General features: G+C 44.7%; 2 protein-coding genes across 3 annotated transcripts in view; one reads left to right on the plus strand and one right to left on the minus strand.

Annotated features, from left to right (window-relative positions):
* Window positions 1-2787, minus strand: part of LOC135908563 (5'-3' exoribonuclease 2-like) — a 95054-nt gene extending 92267 nt beyond the window's left edge. The window contains exon 1 of the mRNA XM_065440365.2: window positions 2699-2787. Within this exon, the coding sequence (XP_065296437.2) occupies window positions 2699-2700 (2 nt within the window). The 5' untranslated portion in view covers window positions 2701-2787. The remainder of the gene's footprint in view (window positions 1-2698) is intronic.
* A 2145-nt stretch (window positions 2788-4932) lies between these two features.
* Window positions 4933-19273, plus strand: part of LOC135908560 (ubiquitin carboxyl-terminal hydrolase 24-like) — a 116963-nt gene continuing 102622 nt past the window's right edge. For both annotated transcript variants that reach the window (XM_070526430.1, XM_065440347.2), the window contains exons 1-7: window positions 4933-5597; window positions 11615-11774; window positions 13283-13350; window positions 15381-15527; window positions 16819-16917; window positions 18357-18392; window positions 18500-18562. In XM_070526430.1, the coding sequence (XP_070382531.1) occupies window positions 5343-5597; window positions 11615-11774; window positions 13283-13350; window positions 15381-15527; window positions 16819-16917; window positions 18357-18392; window positions 18500-18562 (828 nt within the window). In that variant the 5' untranslated portion in view covers window positions 4933-5342. The remainder of the gene's footprint in view (window positions 5598-11614; window positions 11775-13282; window positions 13351-15380; window positions 15528-16818; window positions 16918-18356; window positions 18393-18499; window positions 18563-19273) is intronic.

The raw sequence follows: 19273 nt of genomic DNA on the forward strand, positions 1-19273 counted from the left end.
TTGCCCACGCTTGTCAAAGCGCGGCAGCCGGGGAGAGGAGCTCCCCAACTGTGAAGCGAGGAGGTCTGACCGGCGCCGGCCCGGCGGATACGTCACTTCTTGTCTCAACGTGTCCGTGCGCCGCCGTCACGTGCGCCTCTTCGAAGCCGTTCCTTCTTGCCCTCGACTCCGAGAGTATAAAAGCAGCTGCCCCCGGACGCCAAGAGAGAAGCTTCGATTTATTCAGTCGAGTAACGTGGTCTCCCGTTTCTCCACTTCGGTCGACCTGACCGGCCGCTCTTTTGCGATGCTAGAATAAACAAGTTGTTCTGTTAGCAGTCGACTCATCCTTTGCCAGGACCTTCGGATGCTTCCAGCTGTGCCCCAGGCCGCCAGGCCAACGCTACCCTTGAGGATTGCGACCCATTTGCAACAGCACCCTCGGCATGTTCCCTCGGCATGTGTTCCTGTCACGCTCACACTGACCACAATCGAGAGCGGCCTCCGCATTGCTACAGTCCAAATCGGAGCACCGCAACATAGTGTGCTATAGCACTATAACCTATATTATGTCTACTGCAGAACGAAGGCCCCTCCCTGCCATCTCCAATTACCCCAGTCCTGCGCCAATTGATTCCAACTTGCGCCAGCGAATTTCCTAATTTCATCACCCCACCTAGTTTTCTGCCATCCTCAACTGCGCTTCCCTTCTGTTAGCACCCAATCTGTAACTCTAATGGTCCACTGGTTATCTAACCTAGGTATTACCTACGCAGCGCTGTGTCCACGTCGTTACTTCTCCCTCTTGTCCCTTTTCGTGGGCTAAAAACGTAAAAGCTACGTAATACGTAGCCTGCCCAGCTACATTTCTTTCCCTCTTAAGGTCAATTAGATTATCGGCTATCCTACCCCACCCCGCTATCTTCCTGTCTCTTAATGTGATGCCTAACATTCTTCGTTCCATCGCTCTTTGAGCGGTCTTTAACGTTATTGAGCTTCCTTGTCAGCTGTGGCGTAGCTAGGTCGTCTGGCACCCGGGGCCCATAGGTCTTCTGTCATCCCCCCCCCCCCCCGGGTATAGCCGGCGGAAAGAGGGGTGTCTTCAGACGTATATGAACCCCCTCCCCCCCCCCCCCCCCCCAGTGGTCCCTTGCTCCCGGGGCCCACGGCCCCCCGGCCCCCCCTGTTGCTACGCCACTGCTTGTCAGCCTCCAAGTATCTGCCCCATACGTTAGCAACGGTAGAATGCATTTATTGTACACCTTTCATTTCAATTATAACCCGCCGTGGTTGCTCAGTGGCTATGGTGTTGGGCTGCTGAGCACGAGGTCGCGGGATCGAATCCCGGCCACGGCGGCCGCATTTCGATGGGGGCGAAATGCGAAAACACCCGTGTACTTAGATTTAGGTGCACGTTAAAGAACCCCAGGTGGTCAAAATTTCCGGAGTCCTCCACTACGGCGTGCCTCATAATCAGAAAGTGGTTTTGGCACGTAAAACCCGATAATTTCTTTTCAATTATAGTAGTAAGCTTCCGGTCAGGATCTGACGTCTGCCGTATGCACTCCAACCCACTTTTATTCTTCTGTAAATTTCCTGTCTGGAAGATGGTAAAGACGGCGTGGGAACACTGGAGCGCGGAGGGCGCCTCTGACGGGGTTTCATGGCTCGGACGGTGCTGCTTAAACTGAAGAACAGAATAAAAGTGGGTGACCTGGCACATCCTATTCGAGTGACCGTGGTCGTTGCGCCCGGCCGGCCGTTGCAGCGGCTGCGCTGCTAAGGAGCGGGTCGCGTCCGAAGGCATTGCAGGGCGTCTGGCTGCTCCCGCTGTGGACGGTTTGCACGCGCCGACGTCCAGTGTGTCCGGTCATATTCAGCGCCTGCCGGCCCAGCGCAGAACGTGGAGGCTATCGATCACGTGACGTCACGTGACGTCGACGGAAGCAAGATCCCTCCCACGATTGTAGAGAGCCTATTTAAGTGGCTCCGAAATGTACTTTTTATCACTTCGTTCGCTTCTCATCATCTTTCATCAACCTTTGAATAAACCGTGCAAGTTTCACACTAGAAACCGTCTCGTCCTTGCCCGGTCGCCATGGTCTACCGGATGCCTGCAGCCGGCCGACAATGCCACGCTACCCAATAGTAACGTCGGTCGAGCTTCGATAGGCAGGCGTCGCTACAACTCGTCAACAGTACGATACCCTATACCTGGAGTACGCAACAGTACATAGTGAGGATGGAGAGGGCGCTAGAGCAAAGTAATATCAGGTTTAATCTCTCATACAAACAGGCGGGTACTGTAGTAGAGCAGCAGCTTCCAGGTTTGTTTTATGCGAACGACATTGTGTTTCTAAGTAACAAGCAAAGTGATATGCAACGTTTGGTTACCATCTGTGGACAGGAAAGCGAGAATTAGGTCCGAAATTTAGCGTTAAAAATCAGGTGTCATATTCAATGAAAACAATGAACAGACAGCGTTAATACAGGGCCAGGAAATACCTCGGGTAAAAGAATATAAATACTTTGGTAGATAGATAAGAGAAGACAATATATATATGGAAACACAGGAAAAAACAACAGCAACAGGTAAGAGAAATGCAACCATAATGAAACGCAGAGGGCTATCGGGATACAATTGATCCGGGGTGCTCCGGGGTGACCCGAGGTGCTCCGGGGTATGTGGAAAGGTGTAATGGTTCTAGCTAGGACTTACATTTGAAAAACGGTTGTTTGCTTGAAGTCAGGAGTACAGCCAGGGCTCGATGGCAACCAAAGGTCAGTGGGTCGCCTCGCATTGGGCGCTCACGGGAAACCTACAAATGAAGCTGTGCAGGGTGGTGTGGGCTGGACTAGTTTTGAAGTGAGGGAATCTCGCAGCAAAATTGAGTATGAAGAACGACTGAGGAATATGGAAGAAAGTAAATGGGCTGGGAGAGTGTTGAGGAAAAGCATTGATCCACAGTGGGGGAAACGAACTAGGAAGCTTACAAGCAAGTATGCGACCTTTATGGTGAGCAACATGGCAACAAAGAACGTCAAGCGGAAAGTCAGAGAGGCTGAAATAATCTCATGGGTGGCGGCAGTGGAAAAGAAACCTGCTAAGAGTAACTACTTAACAGGAAAAAATGAAATCAGGAAAGAAACAATTCATAACTCAAAGGGAAGCTCATTACACTTAGAAGCAAGATCAGGATACCTTAGAACACGGATGCAGTTATAAAGCGAGACACAAGAAGGAAGAAGCATGTGCTTGCTGCGGTAAAGCTAGGGAAACGATGGAGCATGTTTTATTAGAATGTGAAGATATCTGCCCAGCGGTTGATTTAGGCACTTCTGGCCTCCTTGAAGGCCTTGGGTTCAACGAGAGCAGGGGTAAGTAAACAGGTCCGCTATAGCGATTATAGGAAAATTGGTGGAAAAGTAAACAAATGGCAAACAACGGAGGCGTCAAAAACAATGTTTCAAGAACAATGAAAGTTTGGTGATGGGAATTTTTCGTGAGTTCTTTTTCTTTCCTTCCTTTTCTTTTTTTTTTTTACACATAGGTAGGACATTACGCAATATAATAACAAACGCTTGGTGGCGCAACCCATCGTACCGTTCCAAAGGGGAGGCTCATAGCATCCATCCACCCAGCCTGCTGCTCAATGTGGCATAGAGTTTCTCACTATAACACAATGTAGTGAGAAACTCTATGCAATGTGGTTTCCGACCATAGAGTTTTTTCCGACAGTCCCTACGTTCGGTGCATTAGCAGATCGGCCATAGATCGGCTGCATCGTAGCGGAACCCAGGGCTTGCGCGTTGAAGAGCTTAGCTTTTCGTTTTCTACGAATACAACGCTTTGTTACCGAAGTGTTATCGTTCGTTTATGTTCGCTTACGTTCGTTTTATCGGGACAGCGGTCTGGTATTTCGGCGAGTACGCTCGATGACGTGTTGCTTCTGAGATCATGCCCAGTGCCTTAAGAATAATCTCAGAATTCACTTATTGAGAGAAATAAATACTACGTTTTTATCGTTACTTTGCTTCGAAAAATTTTGCATGAGAACCAACACGGTTATAAACCGTTACGGATCATTTTATTTTTCGTTGGAGCAGAACTGGAACGGAACTTTTTTTCGGTGGAACGAAACTAAAACCAGAACGAAAATACTTCGTCCCGACACTCCAGTAGAGTGGCCGAACACTTCGGCTCACAGATTCAAAAGCCTCTTCAAACAGCTGATGTAAAATATATGGTTAAGGTATCAGCGGCATTCGGTAATGAGTTCTCTTCTGCCACAAGGATAATTATGTGTGCTGGTAAATTTGTGCACTAAATTATAATTTAGTGCACATAATTACCAGTACACAAAATTAGAAGTGAAAACTGAGCTAGTACATCGTACAAAAATAGCGCAAGCAACACGACACGAGAAAAAACGGATGGGAATGGGATATGTGCCATGTTGTTTGTGCTATTTTTGTACTATGTACGCATGAAGCGCATAAATGCTCCCTTATATCTCCCAAAAGTGATTTGAAAGAACTCTTACCGTTTTCCGTTCTACGCCGTGGATCATTGCCTGAGTACGGGGCAGGATGCGTGTTGCTTAACTGTGTCATGTCCTTCTGGCACGGAACATGTTTGCTTACTTGAATAAGTTTGAACAAAACACGAACAAGAAAACTTGAATTGCCGACACAATTATAAAAAAAATGTACTGCACAACTGCAGCAGACGACGGAGACACTGACGCTGGTGCTACTGGGACCACTAGTTCTATCTTCTTTTGAAAACAATTTCTATAATAAAATACAATAAATTACCTGATAAAATTTATTATTGAGAGCATTTTAAAGATTTTCATTACAGAAATGTTTTTATTTGTGTCGGAGTTTTTACGCCGAAACTCTTTATTTTACGCATCCCCCACCAGGGCGCGCGTAGTGGCGCATTCAAAATGGCCGCTTCCTAAAAAGCGTTGCTGAGCGGAAGATGTGCATGGTTTCTTATATTTTCGGCCGCCCCTTTTAATTTGACCGCGCCCACCCGGCCGTCGTATTCACGGGAGCAGCACATCACATCTGCACCTTCTCAAACCTCATCCGTTATTGTTTTGTGTGCGTGCCTGTGTGCAGAACTTTTAACACCGTCCCCCCAGGCCATGCCCCCGTTCACGCGAGGATCACGGCGAGACGTCGTCCTCCGTCAGTCAACGTTGTCGGCGGTACTCGCTGATGAGGCGTCACCGCCCGTTAACGACAGCTCGCGAAACCTTTGAGAGACGCCGTCTTAGTGTTTGACGCGTCCGCGTAGTCCCTTTCCTTTTTATATATACCGTTTGTGCGTTCCCGAACTTTATTTTTTCACCATGGATCAGACAGAGAAGAACGTTCAGACGTTGTACAGCATGGGATTCGTGGACATCGAAGAGATCAGGAATGCGCTTCGCATCAGCCACAACGACCTGAGCGAGGCCGTGGCCATCCTGACCAACGATCAGGTGCGGTACGGACCGTACACAAGCGCCGGCACGTCCGAAGACGTCGAGATGAAGGACGTCACGTCTACGGCTCTCGTGCCCACCGCAGCCCCGCCTCCCTACAATTCGCTGCCGGACGCCAAGGTAATTGGCCGCTCTCGGGAAGTGTCCGCACGCTCCTCGTCGTTCTCACGCGGGTGGCTCGCTTCTTTTTCTCCCCCTCTCTGCTTTTATGTCCTGCCGCTGCCGTCCTCTCCTGCTCTGCAGTTTGTCCTTGCAAGGCGTGCAGGCAGGGTGCTGTATGAGCAGCCAAGAGAAAGCGCCAGCGTTTAAGTCTCGCTTTCCATTGTGCATTCCTAGCATTTTTCTTTTATATCATCTGACTACTTTTTTCTTGTTTATTGTGGATTGCTAGCCGAGGTGGTCGACCTTGTGCGACGCCGTCGCCTATTGTACTGCTAGGCGATGCCCAGCACAGTGCTATCCAGCGTTACCGTGCTGTCTTCCTAACGGTAGCTGCAGTAGTTTCCCGAAAGGAGTTTGTAGTCTGCTTTTACTCCTTTCGCGAGATTGCTTTTCTGCCTCGTATGCAAACCTGTGAGCCATTTTGAAAGCCAAAATTCAGATTGTGAAAAATGCTCCGAGATTTCGAAGGCCACCAGAGATCCTTATCTCGATCGCACCGTGGTCAAGCAGATTACCTTATCGAGTAGCGATTCATTCTCGTTTTGCTTGTGTGGGCATAAGGGGTGTCTATCACGAATACCCGAGTTTCGCAAACAGGAACTATGGATGCTATAAATATGGAACTATGGATATCAACCTCCTCACTGCCCCTGGCACCTGTACCAACATGACTAAAGAACCAAGTGTTGTGATCAGCAGAAACTTACATCTGCAACTTAGAGCAACTTAGATAGCGCATCAACAGGTGGGGCTGAACGCAGTAGAACAGCACATTGAATTTGTGTTCAGTACATTGCATATAGAAGTAATGCGCCTGTCAGGTGGGCAAGTTTCATGTCACTTTGAGTGAGTGCACTTCATCATTTGTGTCACATGCAGGCTGTCAGACAGAACGATTGGTTTTGGCACGTAAAACCCCAAATATTATTATTAGACAGAACGACACGCACTGTAAAACACATCACAATGAGTGTGCTCGTTGAACTACACTGTGTCGAACTGTGTTGGCCCGGTAGCAGTGCTTAAAAAATCAGTGAAATATCCTCAATGCGAGGTCAGCTGTTGCCCTTGCACTACGTCTCTCTGTGCGTGTGTGTGTGTGTGTGTGTGTGTGTGTGTGTGTGTGTGTGTGTGTGTGTGTGTGTGATTTCAATTGTTATAAGCATGACCATGACACATGAAACTATGTGCAATCAACATTGCCATTTTTCTTCTGCCTCCCTTGAATGCAATGCTGTCTGTTAATTCAGTTGCTTGAATTACTTTATTGACACTAAACTTCATACTAACTACTGCATACAATAATGCGGTGTTATTTCGCAAATGTTGCCTAATATAACAAAGATAACATAAACACTGATCTTCTCATCAACATTGCCACAAAGCAAAAGGACACTTTCCTTTCTCGTCTAGCAGCGCACCACTTTTGTGACACCTTATGACAGCACACTCAAAGTGTCACCAAGTTTGCTCATCTGACTTGAGCATAAGGCTGCATTACAACTCCCTGAAGGAAGTTGCCTTTCCGCTGCCCTCTTCAATTGATACAAAGCTCTCTTTGAAATATGACCACTTAGTTGTGTTTCTTGTTTTTTTCGGTACCTATGCGCACACCTTTTCTTTTAAACAAACAAGTGTTAATTGCTAATGAACACTTGTTTTCTCTTGTAACTTCATCTTGTTTTGGTTCATGGCACCATTGTAAATATAATAGTAGGCCTCCATAGATCACAAAGAGGCATATAATTAATTAAAAATACGAGCCGTCATGGAGAAATTGCACATTCAAGGAGTAAAAACCTATGGGAGTATCCTAGGAAATACCCACAAACATTCCACAGTTATCATAATCCTTCGCAATAAAAGCAGGAAAGTACCGAATAAAAAAGTTGTCTGACAGAAGCACACATTTTCTCTAATGCTCATCACTACATGCTTGGATAGGGGGAAGTATTTAAGCTTTTAGACTTGGAAAGATTAGGTCTGATTATCAATGAGGAACATCTCGGCAACCTGTGGCTTACAGCTGGTCCTGTTCAGCAACACTGAAGATTTGCAGCAAATTATTTAAGGGTCTAACCAACAAAGCCTAAGAGTAGGTTTGAGGATTAATATTCAGAAGACTAAGGTAGTGTCCAGTAGCTTGGCAACTGGCAAGAGAACAAGAATTTATTGAGATTGAGATTTGTGCAACTTGTTCTGTGAATCTGATATTGGTGCAGCTCATTGTATTCTTCAGAGTTTAGATCACTCATTTAAAGTACATCATATCATCATTCACCACTTTGTTTGACAATATACCATTGGAATAGACTGCTAAAAGACATTGTGACTTCCATTAATCATGATCTTTTTCTTTGTGAGGGCAAGCTTTTCCTAAATGTGTGATTATTTGAAGTGTTAAAGGGAAGCTGAAACGGTTTTCAATTTCCATGAATTGCTGGGATTGGGAAGAACAGACCTAATAATTTACGGTACCGAAATGTTTTTTCCGTTTTGTTAATATAAGGGGCGGAAATCGCTTTCTAAATCACCCGCGCGGACACGCCCCCATCGCTTCCCGGAGCGCCGGGTGAGGTTGTTGCCAGAGGAGAGAACCGGCGAGAGTGACGTCATGGACGGAAGCCGAGCCAACCGAGCTGCGGACCGGCGTGCTGACATGTGCTGGCATGCCTCTTTCCGTCCTGCGCTTTACTGAACGACGCTACGAGAGATCTGCCGCCGCCGCCGCCGCTCACGTTTGTTTTGCCATTTTCGTAAACTGTTCTTTCCTTCTGTGCTGCGTGAGTGCCTACAGCCAAGGGCGCCCAACATGCCATCGTTCTGTGCAGCATTCGGCTGCGCGAACACAGGCGGGTGAGACGATGTGGTGTTTCACAAATTCCCGAAGGAAAAGAAGCTTGCAGCGCAGTGGGTACGTGCGGTGAAGAGAGATAAGTTCGTGCCGACGAAATCAACTGTGCTGTGCTCGACCATTTCCGCGACAGTGACTATCATCGGAGCATGACAACGATGCGGGCAATCGGTATTCCAGTTAAATTGGCGTGACTGAAGCCCGGCATTGTTCCGTCTATATTCTCCTACAAGAGAAACACCTCGCCACCTCCTAAAGCGGCCTTCGCCAAGAGGAGAAAGCGTGAGGTAAAGGTTTTAATGTGCACACGGGCAATTTTTTACCAGATGATCACCTTAGTGTCGAACAAACGGTCTACGACGAAGCGAGGCACAGCCGGGAATATGCACTTACGTGCAAAGTGCTTGCCGTTTTCATCCTGTTTTGCCTCTCCGCTTTGTCACGGAACACTGTACTACAGCTGCTTGTTCGGCGCTGTTCTGATACGGTGAAATAACTGGCCGGGGGTACGCTTGCGCATTCAGTGATATTTGTTATTCGTCCTACCTCGCGGTGCCCGCAGATTTAGCTGTTCAGCATTCGTGTTCAAATCGCACGACATGAGGCGTTACGGTAATATTTTCATGCTCGCGTTAGAGTAGTTGAACTCAGCGTGTAAAAACTTCGTTCCGTAGATTTCGCACTCACAGCTTGCTACTAGCAGCGAAATGCCGCAAAAGCGAGCGTCGGCACAGCCGCGCCCGTGGCAAGGCGAACGGGCTCAAATAATGAAGTAGCGTTGTGAGGTATTCAAGTTATCAGCGTTCGACGTGGTCTACCCCAATACAGGCATCGCTGCTTGGCAAAAAAAAATTTTCTTGGCCTTGTTCCTAGGGAACTAGCTATGCATCACGCATGGGAAAATTATTATTTGAAAGTAATTATATAATATTACTCATTACTGTCTTATTACGCTCATTGATTGGAATTACATTACCAATTACCGCCTTAAAATAGTAATGGTATTACTTTACGATTGCTTCCAAAAAGTTTTCATGCATACAAGAAGCAAAAAGCAAAGTATAAAGGGACGCCAACCTTTTTTTAAGGCAACATACACTTTCATGCCCTCCCCCCATGTTTCTCAACGACACCTCACCGCATTACCAACGTTCTGACGCCGTACACAGCTTACTGGTGCATATTTAGCGCAATTACTAAATTACTGTAGCCATGAAATTACAGACAAAATATTTCACATTACTATCACTAGACAACTAATCCATCACATAAATTACTGAAAAAGTATTTCAATTATTGTAAGTAATCCAACTGCTGTCATGTATACTGATATGCTGAAATTCATGACATCCATGCCTTGCACTCTTTCAGATACTAGCAGAGCTCCTTAAGAACCGAGCCCCTGATGAACCTGTTCCACTACCATCACCAATCGAAGATTTTGAAGCAGCCAGTGTAACACAGGCATATAATGAAGAGTTTGAAGCTAAGATTTCCAGCGCGCGAGAAGGTGCACACATCGCTCTCGCTGTTGGCACGCTCAACATCGCCGTTGCCGCCATCGTTTTCCGTATCGGCTGTGGGTTCAAACATGTACGGGGAAAATACAAGCTGTCGGAGACAGCGAGAACGTTCCATCTTACAAATCAGCTATGAAGCCAGAACAGCAGAACCGTGTGCTGCCAGAGAGAAAGGAATGGTGCTACGCTCTGAAACGGAGACATGCGGCGGCACCGACCGGCGACTACCGCCAACGACGTCACTGCGGCCCCGACCAATCACGGGCAACAGCGGCGTTCGCGCGATGCCCTGAGGCGCTGGTGCGCGTTTTCTTGAAAAAACAGCCGCTTGCGTTTGTTTCCGCCCTTTTTGAACCTGATATTCGTGTTCAGGGGACTCAAAATGTAGGATGCCGCAGAGTACTCATTTTTTTCGAAAAGTGTTTCAGCTTCCCTTTAAGTACTTTCTCGCAAATGTATTAATTATTTCACTGTACCTTAGTTATGTTCTTCGTACCTTTATTATTGTAAGGGACTTGAGATGTTCGGTACTGAGCAACAAGTGATTAAAAAAAAATTATAGGCATAGTAACATGAAGAGACAGCAATACAGTGGTATGAATTAGAGAGTAAACAAATGTAGCTGATCTTCTAATTGAGAATAACAAGAACAAACGGAGCTGCGCAGGCCATGTAATGTGTACAGCAGGTAACCAGTGGTCAACGAATGTTACAGAATAAGTGCCAAGACAAAGGAAACACAGTGGAGGACAGCATGGGATTAGATTGTGTGATGAAAGTTGGAAGCTTGCAGGCATAGGATGGGGTCGGTTGGGGGAAGATTGGTAATGGAAGATTGCTGGGGAGGTCAACCTAACTTCAGAGGTGTATGTATCCGCCAGCATAGAAGGCGACAAGAATTTATGTGTGGTCTGTGCGTGAGCACAGTTTCGCCAACAGGAGGTTTTCGGCCAACCAAACGAGTAAGGTATTTTTTCCTAGTTAACTGTCCCTGCATTCTATTCACCTACAAATCTGTTTAACTCGACATATGTGATGAAATTGGGAAGTTTGCAAGCCCCGAGTAAAGATAGCTGATGCAAGACAAGAAATTGGACATCTCTGGTAGAAGCCTTCAGCAGATGTAAATTAGGCTGATGATGAAGCACAACCATTATTATCAGCCTAATAACATGGCAGAGTTGAGGATGAGGAGTTGGCATGACAGTGTCGGGATGATGAAGACAATGGTGTAACAAGAAGTGGATACAGCAAACCGAGTTTCAACTTTCTAGCTGCTGTTGCCGTAAAAGAAAGATTGTGTTCTTCGTTTCATGGGTACCACAGCATCTACTGAGGACTACGACTTCTGGCAGTATTTGTGGAAGCGGTGGCATGGCAAAACAAAAGTCAGCCTATAGCTTGCTAAACGATGGCAGTGTTCTTTGTCCCTCTCATATTATTTCACAGAAGCATAGAGGTCTCATTCATGGGAAACATCTTTATATTGTAACAGATTCTTCATGACTGCCAAGAGTATTTAGCAGGGTTTCATTGCATGGGGTTGTCTAAGCTACACTTTCTTGTGATTTTGTTTCTGAATCTTGTTTCGGGATGTGCAGCCATGCTCTCCCAAGCCGGACTATGGAAACTCGGCGTTTCCTCAGACGAACCTTTACGAGCTGGAACAGCGGGTCTTTGTCGACCAATGGTCCATCCCATACAAGAAGGACGAGTCGCTCGCCAAATGCCTCACTGCAGCTACTAACCTGGCCAAAGAAGGTAACTGTTAAAGACAATATTGTTTGACTTCTTGGTAGCAGCAGTATGGCCCTGGAGCTGTGTTTTGAATGTAGTGCTAAGAGAAGACATTGTAGTGTTGACCCTCTCGTACCCTAAACTTTTGTCTTACATATATTCGCACTTAGTAGCCAGAACTACTGACTCAAGTCATAGCCATAGAAGGGTTTATGCAGCAAACTATGTATGGAACAAGGTTGTAACTATGTAACAAGGTTGTATTATCCCACTCAGCGTGAGCGATGATGCACGTGAGTGCATGGCAAACTGTGCTCACAGTTTACACTGGTGCCTACCTGCAATGTGGTTGTGAAGCAATAGAAAAGAGGCTTCAGCTGTTCTCGTATTGCTCATCGCCCCTTGATGGCTGTATTCACCCTCTCTCTCTCAACTTGTGCTCAAAATCTTGGTCTCACAGAAATGATAAGAACAGATGGTGGCCACCTATTGTGCGAGCTGTGAGGGGCCATCTGCATAACAACACAGCAACAGATTAAAAGCACAAGATGAGGACAAAAAAACTGACAGGACATGCGCCGACTTCTAACTACTGTAAAATCCTGAGAGGTGCCCCACCTCCACAAGATAAGCCACCCCTGTTTCCGGGATGATTTTCTAGTTTTATAAAATGACATGTGCCAGTTCCTGTAGGTACACTGAAAGTTTGCTTACCTCATATTATCACTAGATTTTCTCTCGATTTTAGGTGGGCTATCTCTCGTGATTTTACGGTACTTAATTTTTTTTTAGAGGGACAGTAAACGTAGTTACAGAATAAGCATGAAAAAGCTGACATAAGGACTACATCTATCCAAACAAGCAGCATATCAAACCAATATGATGAGCTCTTAGTGAATGTTACATGTCTTCTAAGTGTGGTACTTAAGTAGTCGTAGCTCTTTTCTTGATACAAGAAACTGAAGTAATGCTAACGTGTACTGTGCCATAGCGCGTAGTTATTTTGTAACTGTTATATACCATTGCTGTGAGAAAATAATATAGTTGGAAATCGGCACTTCTCTGGTCACTTCCTTCGTCCTGTACTTGCACTGTTAATCTGTTAGGGTGAGTTACTGACTAGCCCAAACCAAACCCCTGTAAATAAAGATCAAATTAATGCGGACATATATAATGTGATCGCTCACAGCAAGAGAGAAAGGGATAAAACAGGCATCAAGGGGCAGTGTGTAATATGGCAACAGTGCAACGCACTCCTTTTAAGTCGGAATCATAGTCGAGTTACTATCCAGCCTCGGAGAGCACATTGCCATGTTGTCCAACATTGTGTGTGGCTCATATTAAGCCAGAATGTACCTTCTGCCTTATGTGGTATGTTATCATTGGCACTTATTATTTCTATAAAAGTGTTTTACAGTGCTAAGATGCTGCAGTCATTTTGTCGTGCGTTTAGTCAGCGCACTCTCTGTTTAGCTTAATGTTTCTATACGAAACAGATATCCACACCCACTTCTTTTTCCCCATCTTTGCAGGGCAATGTGAATCAAACTCTGATTGTAGGAACTTCATGGAGTCATGCATGCCTGAGTGCTTTCGCAAGGTAAGCATATTCTCTTCTCATGTTCATCCACACCACCAATTCTTTTTTTAAATTATTTTACTTATTGTTAAAGATCTGGGCATTTCATTGATTAGTTTCCTTCTGAAGTTTAAGATAGATATTTGTCAAATACACAGGTGAGTTGTAGAAGTTTTCAGTGTGTAGCAGATGTACTAGCCTGTGTGCAGATGTCGTAGAGAGAAGAAAAAAATATTTATAAAAGCAAGCATCACTTTGCATAGATGCAAAAGTAATCCCAGTTCATGATAAAGTCAATTGAAATAGAAATTAGGTTTCAGTGTCTTCTTAAATTAGCACTTGTGCCTGGTACCATTGTGGCATTGTGGCTGTCTACCTTGTGCTCAAAAGTTAATGAAAGTGTGAAATGTTTGCACAGTAAAACCTGTTTAATATGTAGCTGCTTAATACGTAATTCCGGTTTAAATGTACTAGCGATGAGTCCCGCGTCCTGTCTGCATTCAATTTAATGTATTGGCCGACTGTTTAAGCCGTAGTCACGTATTGCATACCGAATAGCTTTGCGTCGTATTTACATAATTTTTTGGCCCATACAAGCCAAGAATCTGGAAAATGTCATGCGCGCAGACCGTAGATAGTGAAATTTCAGCACACTGGCTTTTCACGGACAGCAGTCCCCATGGATGGCGACTTCAAAGCGGGGTGGTCATGACATGTTTCCTGCTCCCATACCTTCTGGCGCTTCTACATTGTTCACAATGACTACGTGGTCTCCAACGCGTCGTCTGCAACGCCGTCTTGCCGTCTGCAACGCGGCACATGCTTTTACCGCCATGAGGGCATTCGCAGAGAAGTGGGGCCTGATGGAGAAACTGGTTTGCGGCTTTGCTGAGTTTGAAGATGCCATTGTTGTGGCAAGGCCACCAAAGCGACAAGTGAAAAGCACACTTTTGTCAACCTGCTCGCAAATCAAATTTGTCGTCATGTGTTGTTTGAGGGAGAATTAAGACGTAGTTCTTGTCTCGCCGGTAGGTCTATAGCCGCTCATCTGCCATTGTCAGGTAATTAGTACATCGCTTAGTGCACACCTGGTCCACATTCCCTGCCAGCTACATGGTAACGAGGCTTTATTGTAATATGTTTGGTCCTCTATGCTAGCATTTTCTATCTCGAATATCTTACTTATTCCTTGACACACTTAGGATCACTGGCGAACCTCACAAACCTTTTTAATGCATTATTAGTCATTAAATTTAAACGGTGAAGTGCATTTCTTTCTTCAACCCTAGCCATCTTTCTAGGCCTGGATGCTCAGCCTCATAGCTGCAACGCTGAAATTCCACTCTAATGCAAGCAATGCCTATCCTGTCACGTGTGTCTTGGTGTCGATTCCCGAGTGGTACCCCGATTTTGTTTCAAGTCGCATGTGATGAGCACATTCGAATGATCTGATTGTTGTTTGTCATCACATGTGCTGCTGTATTAATCCATGTCACGGCAAGTCACTTCAGCAGCTCTTATGTCTCCAAAGAGCAAGCAAACAACTGCTGCAGAAGAGATAGCGGAGTGGAAAGACCAAAATTTTATTTTGTCAACAAAAACATAGTTCTCAAGAGGATTGGACTAAAGACAAACACTTGCTTGACAAAAACGTCAAACCATGGCGCTGCAGAGCTCTGCTGTTTTGCATAGAAGATTTGAAATTCGAATGGTGTGCATCATACTTCAGCATACGCCGTCTGGTCTGCCTCCTACTTACGTTCATGGGCAGTGAATCAACTATGGAGCACCAGAATCGCCACAGAATTTAGCCGCTGTAATCATACACAAACCAATGAATCCTATTAATCGCTTCTCCATGCACTGTAACTCTAAACTGTTATTGCATTCTCATAGCTAGGCCTCAAGGATGAATTCTGCAACTTTAGTTTATTTTTTTTTCATTTGAAAGTGCAAGCAGATCGGCTACAGCAACATGTAGGATGCTTGCAGCACGTTTTTGGTCTGTGAAGTTTGTACATTCTCTTTTTCTCCTCTGCCTTCCTCTGCAGCTCTTAACGGCACTTGCAGTCCGTAACTGGGCGCCGGATGTCCAGGAAGGCGTTTACAACATGCTCATGCTACTTATTGACCTGACTGTGGAACGGCTCAGCTACAACCCCATCCCGGAGAAGCTTCTCTCCAATGTGCTCACAATGGTAAGTCGGAATGCAGGCTTGCTTTGCAAAACTCACAATGTGAGTGTTTCGTTGACCGACTGGACAACCTTTGTAGAAGCAGTTAACTTTGTAGCTACAGTTGACTTCAGTTACTTTGACCCTGATGGGACTGGCAAAATTCATTGAATTATCTCGTGGGTTGAATTAAACGAGATGCAAAACACAAACAAAGAACAGCAAGACGTGCTGCTGATTCATTTGACAGTATTTGTGCAATTCTAAAACGCTCCCAAAACAAACATGTACCCATTTCTATGTCTCCAAAGCAGAAAAATAATGTAGAAATTACATTAAAGCTACTAAATAAAGTTGAAATCTAAACACCCAATTTTTTAACGAAGACAAATGGGCGAGGGTGTAATATGTGTTGCGCACTAATGACCAGCTTTTAGTCAGTTACATCCCTGTCAAGTGGTAAAACAAATGCAATAAAGGCTGGTTTCGTTTCGTATCCGATTGCACTATACAGGCAATTTTCAGCCCCAGTTATCTCAAAAGAAAAAAGAAAGGTGTGCATTGGAACCAAGACGATGTGAGCTACTGTTATTGCTTCAAAATGCTCATAGGGCAGGCTAAAAATATATGTTTTCAATAGGACATGACATGTGTTCAACACATTCCCCTGAGCTCAGCTGAGACAAATGCTGCTAAAGGAGTTGCTATAGGGGTCACCTTAGAGGTCAGGCGAGTGCGTGCTGACTGGTCAGGTTCGAATTTTCCAGCAAAGACCAATTTCAGGGTCGAAATAATGATAAGTTGCGTCCAAAGAAATGCACCGCAGCTGGCTAGGACCTTGGGTTCGTATCAAATTAACAAAAAATTGAATTAACTGTAGTTGAAATAACGGAACTTTGCTGTACTCGGCAATCACTCTATAATTTTGGGCCCGTTGTACAACATTTCACTATATCTTTCTTTTTTCTTTTTGGTATATATTGGAGGTTAAATATTTTGTTACTTGCTGCAAAACTTTTATGAAATTAAAGTCATCACTCACATACTTTATCTGCCTTATTCATCAACTTTTAAATTTGAAATATTGTTTCTTGTTAACAGCCAAACAGACGGGGAGGAAGCTGTCATCACAACGTTTTCTGGATGTGCATAAGTCTTAGTCCTGCGTGTTTCCTGCTCTTTTTTCATGTTCTCTTGGGCTATTTAATCGTATCTGAGTTACTGTACTCTCAGTTCTGCTGAAATATTGCTTCAGAACTTTGTCTCGAGTTTTCAGTAAAACACTTGCACCCATTTTTGCCCGTATTCCTTGCAGGCCTTCGATCCAGAGGCCGAGTTTCATATCAAGAACAAAAGCCGGCAAAGCACTCTTGAGCAAGGGCTCGTGGTCTACGCAAAATCGAGGGGATCCCTGGTAAGTAGTTTGAAATTTTCGTTGATGCATGCTTGCAAACACTCCTGAATTCAGGAGCATTTAGGCAGTGTTTAGCAACATGGACCACAAATTGTGCAGCAGAAGCTTCGCACCTGAAGCCTTTGAATTCATTCATTCATTAATCCAGACCATTACATTCATTCAGACCACTACATTTGCCAGAGGGGCATCGTTGTAGGTGTTGTAGTACTGTCACTCTCAGAATGACCTGCAGCATGACAGCGCCTGTTGAAGTGTTTGTGTATTGGAGGTACTAGTACAGTAGAACCATGATAACGAAGTTGTACTTGCAGTTGGAAACTTTGTTAAATTGTGAAATTCATCAATTAAGTCAGGATCAATATGTTCAAGCAGTAAAAGTGACTTCACAGGTTCTCAGAGCGCTCCTCATGGATAGAATTATGCCAGCTTCGTACCAATGGGAATGCATGTGGTAGGGATGATTTCGACAGCAAAGCTTCGATACAGACTTCATTTCCTCCTAGTGGCTGCCATCATATGGCACTAATATTTACTGTGTGTCATAATCATGGCTCACTCTTTGCTACGGTGTAGTAAGTTGTAAGGCCGAGATCGCCGTAGTAACATTGTTTGCATTAACGACAGGGAGCAGTCCTCTTGTCGTCATCAAGGAACTCGAAAGCACACTTTTGGTTGTTTTTTCATGTTGTGATTGTGCACTGACAAGTTTGTGAGCATACCCATAGGACCATGAGCGTGAATTGGGTATACCCAGTGCAGTTTTCATACTAGCGCAACAGATAGTGAAGTGCTTTGTTCCACCCCACGTTTCTCGCCACCCATCGGCAACATTTGCTTGCGAAAGGGCACATGTGAGTGATAAATTTACTGTCAGGCGATGTTTTTCCTTACTTTTGCTCATCACGAAGGCTCCGGGTACATAAGTGCAAAGTGTGTTAAATTTGCAAAATTGAAACTGTAGAAAAAAATTACAGTACCTTGATGAGTTAAGTGTAAAAATGCATAGTGTTCAATGGAACAGGGATATGGAAATGAAAAACGTTCATTTTATCACAGATTTTGCTATATTGTGGCTTGGCTGTATAGGTACGATTGCACTTTACCTGAAATACAAAAAATGACAGAATTTTTAAATATATCAAAATTATCAAAGTATGATCACAGTACGAAGGAACAATAAGCAACACATGGTACAGAAGTATAAATGTAGGGCAGCTGACAAACCTGTCCACATTGTGGCCTCTTATCATGAAGGCGGTGTTGAATGCATGGGAAAAATAAATTCGTTGGACGGCAATAACATTGAATTTAGGCAACCTAATTTACCCACTAATCCCATGTTGAAAAGATGATCTCAAAAATGCAGTGTTAACATTATATTAGCAATATACCCAGTAGTGAACCTCAATGCACACTTTACTATGGTTTCCTTCCAGGATCCTTATGGCTGGCTTCTAGATGTTATCAACAAGGTAAGCATTACTTTCTAATTGCTTTGTGTGTTGTCTTGTTCTTGTGCTCTTTGCTTCTGGGTTTGGGAGTTTTATTAATGTTGGCTTTTGGTTTCGTCTGTATCTAGTTTGGGAGTCGTGGTGGCTTCGACAAAATATTGGCCAAATTTGAAGAAAACCTGACTGCAAATGTGAGTCCATTTAGCTTTGTTGCCCTTTTTGTCTTGAGTGCTTATAGTGATAGACTTGTGCTGCTGGCACAAGCAAAAGCTCAAGTTAGCAGTATTGATAAGAACTGCATAAATAACACTCTTTAGCATCGCCAAATCTGTGATTAACTGATCCTGAAACACTGAATGTAGGACTGCTTGTGGAAGTCAGCACACCTTTTTATGACTCTTTCGTGCACAGAAGATTGTTTCTGTGAGGCAAGCAAATGTCATTTAAAAACGAAAATGGATAACGGAGACTTAGAAAACATTCTTGAACGAGAATGGTAAGATTGTTTGGCAGAACATAAAATGATTACAGACAGTTGGAACATGTAACGACCATGCTGGGTAGGCTCTCTTAACTCCCCATACAACTCAACAGCAGTCGGGATGTTTCGTCAAGCACAGAGTGAAATAGTGTCTTTTTCAAACATCTTGCCCTCTATTTTGATATTCAGGAGCACAAGATGGTGGCTATAAAGCCTGCAAAAGATTGTCTTGCAATAGGTGGCAGATGAGAACCCCATAGAGGAGCCATTGTTGTGCAAATAGGATGCACAAGAACACAGGAGACGGGGCACTACTACACTCACGAGGGATCTGCATGACAGTAACAGCAGGAAACAGCCAACTTACCTAACGACAATTTTGCACCACAGTGGCTTCCTCAGATGCCAACCAACTTGCCCA

The sequence above is a fragment of the Dermacentor albipictus genome, chromosome 9 (assembly GCF_038994185.2).
Source record: "Dermacentor albipictus isolate Rhodes 1998 colony chromosome 9, USDA_Dalb.pri_finalv2, whole genome shotgun sequence".
In the NCBI taxonomy this organism is placed as follows: Eukaryota; Metazoa; Arthropoda; class Arachnida; order Ixodida; family Ixodidae; genus Dermacentor; species Dermacentor albipictus.